This window comes from Cheilinus undulatus, linkage group 5, assembly GCF_018320785.1.
Source record: "Cheilinus undulatus linkage group 5, ASM1832078v1, whole genome shotgun sequence".
Taxonomy (NCBI): domain Eukaryota; kingdom Metazoa; phylum Chordata; class Actinopteri; order Labriformes; family Labridae; genus Cheilinus; species Cheilinus undulatus.
Genome location: NC_054869.1, coordinates 32,922,320 through 32,928,319, shown reverse-complemented (window position 1 = coordinate 32,928,319; position 6,000 = coordinate 32,922,320). Strand labels below are relative to the sequence as shown.

At 40.1% G+C, this 6,000-nt stretch overlaps 1 protein-coding gene across 5 annotated transcripts in view; it reads left to right on the top strand.

Annotated features, from left to right (window-relative positions):
• Positions 1 to 3,353: 3,353 nt before the first annotated feature.
• The window catches only part of cltcl1 (clathrin, heavy chain-like 1), a 53,597-nt gene continuing 50,950 nt past the window's right edge, over positions 3,354 to 6,000 (top strand). For 3 of the 5 annotated variants that reach the window (XM_041786999.1, XM_041787001.1, XM_041786998.1), the window contains exon 1: positions 3,355 to 3,664. In XM_041786999.1, coding sequence (XP_041642933.1) covers positions 3,623 to 3,664 — 42 coding nt within the window. In that variant the 5' untranslated portion in view covers positions 3,355 to 3,622. Of the gene's footprint in view, positions 3,665 to 6,000 lie in introns of all 5 variants that reach the window. The other 2 variants (XM_041787000.1, XM_041787002.1) reach the window with 2 other exon arrangements.

Sequence of the window (6,000 nt, the reverse complement as noted above, 5' to 3'; positions counted from 1 at the left end):
TGCGTGGGCTGGTGGTATAAATGAGAATAAGCCAGTGTCATTTATGAAGGTGTAAGGCATCTTCTGCTCTGCTGCAGGATTACTGTTAGGATTAAAAACTGATACAGTTCCAGCACTCTGACCTTTGCAACATCCTGGGATTAAATAACATAACATACAGCAGCCTATCTCTCTTTATTTACTAATACTCCATTAAATAGTTCAGAGGTTCACCGCAAAGAGTAACATGAGGCCCTTCTTGATTTTGCATGGCAAGTGGAGAAAATATTTTGAATCATCTCTGCTCAATTAACATAGCCACAGAACTACATAGCAATAGAAAATACTCAAATGTGAGCAAGCAGTTGGTCAGCACCTCTCACATGAGTAAGGATATAACTGAGAGTCTCTGCATCTCAACGGTTTAGCATGTCTCAAGCAGTGAAGCCAGGCTTTTATGACTTGGGGGGCCCAACTGTGGCAGTGACTTATGCAGAGGCGACCTGAAGTATGTGTGCTTACATACAAGAATAAATAACTGTCTGATTTCACCTCACATGTCTAGTTAAACAACTTAAGGCTCATATATTCTCTCTTTATGTACAGTGCCTATAAGAAATATTCATCCCCTTGGATGCTTTACCCTTTTATTGTCTTTTTTAAAACCAGTCAATGTCAGTATAATTTGGCTTTTATGACAAAAATTACAACAAATTTGGGTATAAAAAGGTGAATTCAGTTTGAAACTCTTCATTCCTGTTCAAAATGGTAAAACGTGGAGAGCTCAGTGAAAATGAAAGAGTCCAAATTAAAGCACTTCATGATGCTGGATGGTTGTTGAGACAAATATGACAGGTGGTCTAATAAATTTGTTAAGCACTGTACATTTATCTGTATAACCTTAGTATTAGCCTTTTATTCATACATACAGAGGGAGGCCCATGGACTCCGCCATCTTGGATTTTTGCATCTTGCATGTTTCTACAGTACCACAAAAGGACCCCAAGAACAGTAACGCATCTTTCAATTTCACTAGCTGCCACAGTTACTGCCAGAAGTCAGCACTACAATCTATCTGACAGTCAGCTGTCACTTACAGGTACATTTAAAAAAATAGAATATCATGAAAAAGTTCAATATTTTTTGTCACTCATTTCAAAAAGTGAAACCCATATACCATATAATATAGACTCATTACACATAGAGTGAAATATTTCAAGCCTTTATTTCTTGAAATGTTAATGATTAAGGCTTACAGATAATGAAAACTCAAAATTCAGTGTCTCAGCTTCAATTTAACGACTTAGAAAGATTTCAGAATTCACAATTTCAAGTACTAACAAAGGCAAACCTTTCATGTAAGGAGAGCAGCCTGGCCATGCCCACCCTTAGACATGCTCTTGTTCTCAAGACAAGACATAACTCTTAGAAATAAACAATGTATGTGCACTACAGGTGTCAGTTCTGCAAAAAACTTAGTTTTTAGAATGTATTTTATGCCATTTTACCACATTCAGTGCTTATCATCATCAGTTCAATTTTGATTTATATGCATCCCATTTGATTCATAGCTTTTATTTTGGTGCACAATGTCCCAAACAATTCCTTCCTTTGCCTAAAACTAAAACTGTCCATCATTTAATGAAAAAATAAGTTTTAATGTCCCCTGATCAAATGCAAAAGTCTTTAACTGCATAAGTTTCAGGACTCAACATGATACCCTAAAATTTACTAGCTGCATAAAAAATGTAAATCTGTTTTGCAAAGATCTTTAATCATTTTAAACTTCAAACTTTCTGTGTCTGTAGTGTGAGGAGCACCAGCTGCATAGGCAGAGTCACCTGAAAGAAAGTTTTCCAGCAAGTACGGCAAAAATGTTTTCATTATAAGAGCATCATAAGGGCAAGTTATGACATTTACTTTACTGGAAAGGCCCCATGGAGTAAGCTTTATCTCATTCTCTGCTGGAGGACAACCCTGAAAGGCACTTTATCTTGTTTTCTCTACTTGAGGGGCTCCATGGACACTTTATCTTGTACCTCTAGGGTGGCCAGAGGACTTGTTCTTGTGTCCTTTACATGGGGAGGCTTTGGTCATTAATTTTGAGGCCCCAGGCAAAGACTAAAATGAAGCCCTTCACCATTCTGCTCAAAGTAATCATGGTTAGAAATAAGATCAGACCCAAATCGATTATACAAAAGTACCGAACAGTACTTCATCATCTCTTAGAGGAGCATCCTAACTCAAACTCACAACTTTTAGCATTCAAACATGTCTACTGGCCAAGTGTAGCTTTAAAAAAGTTTATACTTTCATTGGTGCTATATCTGCTCCTCTGCCAAAAATTCTATTTTTTTGTTTACCGCATGCCATTTCAGTTAATAACAGTGATAATAATTTTACAGCAATCCACTAATTTATTGTTTCAGTTTGTTTAAAGACCTCTACTTAAATAATTTTTTTTGGATATATAGACATTTTAGTCTTTTTGAGGGACTTGGACCTTGCTGTTGGAACTAGGGGTCCACCCAGGGACCTTATTTTAGACAATTAAAACCTCAATGTGTGCTTTTTTGCCCCCCATTTACATTCAAAATACACATCTTAATTATTGAAATTAATTTCAGAAATATGACTCATACTTGATGCACATCTATAATGACCTCTATCTTAGGGCTCCCTGATTTTTGGCGCTATCCAGTGTCATGTCCTCTCAAAAAGGCAAAATGCTCCAGAATAAATCTAAAAAAGCCAGATGAAACAAACAACAACAACAAAATTGCAGTTGCAAATACTCATATTTTTGGAGTTCATAATTTAACTGTACACAGCTAAAAAAAACTTTTTCAATCAAATGAAGTGCAGTGTACAACATAAATGAGGTTTTCTTTAATAAACCCCACTTTTAAAGCATTTTTATGCAAATCAGTGCAAAAGCTTGGTGCTAGTGAAAAAGGGGACAATCGTGATGATGGGAGACTGGAGGGGCCATAAATTAGAACCTGTAATAAAACGATGCAGCTCTTCAAAGAGAAAATCTTCACCAACAACCCTCTATATCACATAAACACTTTTTAAAAACACACTTTTAAAATTATCATTGGGTGTATGATTTTGCAGGAATCATGCAAAGGTGGGGCGATTGTCACGAGCCCTGATTTCGAAGTTGGTGGAAAGGAAGGGGGAAGGGGTTGGGGCGGAGGGGTACAAACCGCACATCCGACTGCTTATTGACAGCGCTGAAACAAAAAAAAGGGGGAAGCCCCTCGTAAAGGGTTACTCGAGCGAAGTCATCACTTCTAATATCACAGTGTCGATTTTTAGGACAGCCCAGTATCCTTACACGGCACGACGACGGGCTGTTTCATACACAAGGCTCAGTAGTAGTTGAGGAGGACTAGTTTTCTTGGCGGAGGTGCGGAGTTTTTGATTCAGGACTGGCGTAGGGGGGCTACTGAATGGGAGCAGTCACTGGATTCGTGTGATACCAACGCAAGCTACCCAGCCAACCTACTACTGCCCATCCTATCTGACTTTTAGGGACGTTTAGGGCACAAACAGAACAAGATCACCTCTATTCCTCCTGCTGTCCCCTTCCCCTTTCCTTCTTCGGGGATTCTTCAGAGAGAGAAATCCTGCAGAAATGGCTCAGATACTGCCGATACGATTTCAGGAACATCTGCAGGTAAGCAGACGCAGAAAAGCCCTAAAATCAAATTCTCCTTATTTCTTTCTGCGCACGTCTTCTCTCTTGTATGTCCGCACACACAGAGCACATGTCGCATTTAAAGGGAATCTGAAATAGGGCTGCAGGGTGGTGCTCAATATAGCCACAGGCCTAGTTTTCTCCTGCCGGGCAGATGATGACTTGTAAAAATTGACCAGTCAGATCGTATACAGCAGCACCAATGCGGACCGGTTTGTGTCTGTGTGAGGATACGCCGCAGTTTTCTCCCTTCAAGTGTTGAAACGCTGCTGTCATTTTCACTCCCAGCTTTTTCTAACTGCGGTGTTTGGACACTTTCTTATTGCAGGCGACTGAGCTCAGCTGTTGGTGCTTACATTGTAACTGAGACCTGACTGGCACTTGCACTTAGGCTTTTGTGGCTACCATGTTGTTGTCATGTCCTGCAGCAACATATTCCCACTGTGTAGCCTTCAGCAACATCAACAGCACTGCTCAGCCTGTGCTGCTGTCCAAGTAAGAGGAAAACTGGACAGAATGACCATAATACATGATAATACCATGATTATTTGAGGTGTTTTAAACTGTCTGTTTTTGGAAGAACTGCGTGCAGCTGTAGAGCAGTTATTTTGCACCAGCTTTTTGCCTACAATTAATAAAAACCCACAAAAAGCCATTAGCTAGTTGTAAAAAAGCAAGAAATTTTTAAATTATAAGCAATATAATGGTACTATAACGCTCCTATTCCACAGGAAGAACAGTTTTATGTTACAGCACCAGTCTTGTTCTGATTTATGTGTCTTTCTGCTCCACTTGTCCCATTCCCACACCAGAGGAGCATCTGTGCAGCTTCAGAACATGACAGAGTAGCAAAGGCCATGTTGTCCCTCGTTGGCAGTCTCTTGGTGGAGAAAAAAACCCAACACAAAATGCCCTTTTATAATCTGCAACAAAAAGAAAACAAACAGCTAGTTATTTGGGCGTCTGTGGAGGAACTATTCCCACTATGACCTCTTTTTCCCCCTCCGCTTTGGACTTTGATAATGGGTGTCCCATTGCAGCCCCGGTTCTGGGTGTCTTGCAGCCAAAAGAGAAACTTCTGTGACGCACCCTCCACCTCCCCTCCCCTGTAGCTTGTTGTTATGGTAACAGCAGGCAGTGAAATGGCCTTTCACTAAAGCACAGAGCCCCCACCCCCCTCTCTTCCTCTGGCCAGTAGCCCCACTTTCGTCAGCCAAAGATCCTTTATTCACCAAAAACTCTGCTAACCAAGGGAGCTTGCAGGCCAGCAGGCTCCTCTCCTCCCTGACAGCACTTGTGCACATTTGCTTGATGATGGAGGACAGAGCAGTACCTGGTAACGTCTGGGTTATTAGTTCAAACAGCTCTCAGCAGTGCATACCTTCTCTTTTACATCTCCTAAGAAAGTCTGAGACAGTGATAAGCAGCAGACGGCTTTACGTTCCACCTCTACCGTGAAATCCCAGCTCTGCCCCACTCATATCCCTCTGTGAATCTAGGTGGCTCCAGCAGAGTGAAAAATGCTTGGAATTTGCAAACCCAGGACTTTGGGCCTCAAGTTGTTTAGCTTTTTTTTTTTCTTCGTGGCCTGGTATTTACAGCTCAGTGTCTGCAGTCGAAGCCGAGGGTTCGGGAGTGAAACTTGGACCCAGATTTATGATGAGATACCAACCTGTTGAACTTGTGGTAATGGGATGAAGTGCAAAAGAAATGCTCTCTTAAAATCTGAGATATTATCGTTTTTCCTTCATGACAGAGAGTACCCCTTCAATACAAATGCAACAAAATTATAAATGTCATTGCTAACATTCAATAATGTTAGGCTTTACTTCTGACCCTGTATGGATATGGTCTAATGGCTATCATTGTTGTGTGACATGTCTCAGTACATTGGAGAAATTCTGACCTAAAACAGGCCGGGCAACTGCAACAAAAGCTAAGCTTCCTTTAGCAGCTACTCTACTAGCATCTCTGAAAATCAGGTGTCCACAGTGTGTGTCAGAGAAACACATATTTTCTTTATTTTTAGATAATTATGCTTAATTTATTATTTCACAATTTCAGTATTTTTATTTTCTTATTTAACCTTTATTTCAATAGTAGTATTCCCACTGAGTTACAAACATCTCTTTTAGAATGGAGTCCTGACCATCCATCGCGCAATTCTTCTTTGCTAATCTGAAGTAGTAGTGTACATGGCCACCTTATTTCTATTATTGCTTGCATTTACCATTTGAATCATCCTAGCATGTTTAAAAAAAAATAAGATCTTAGATAACCAAAAAAAAATTCTGATGTTTTGCTAGCTATTTGTG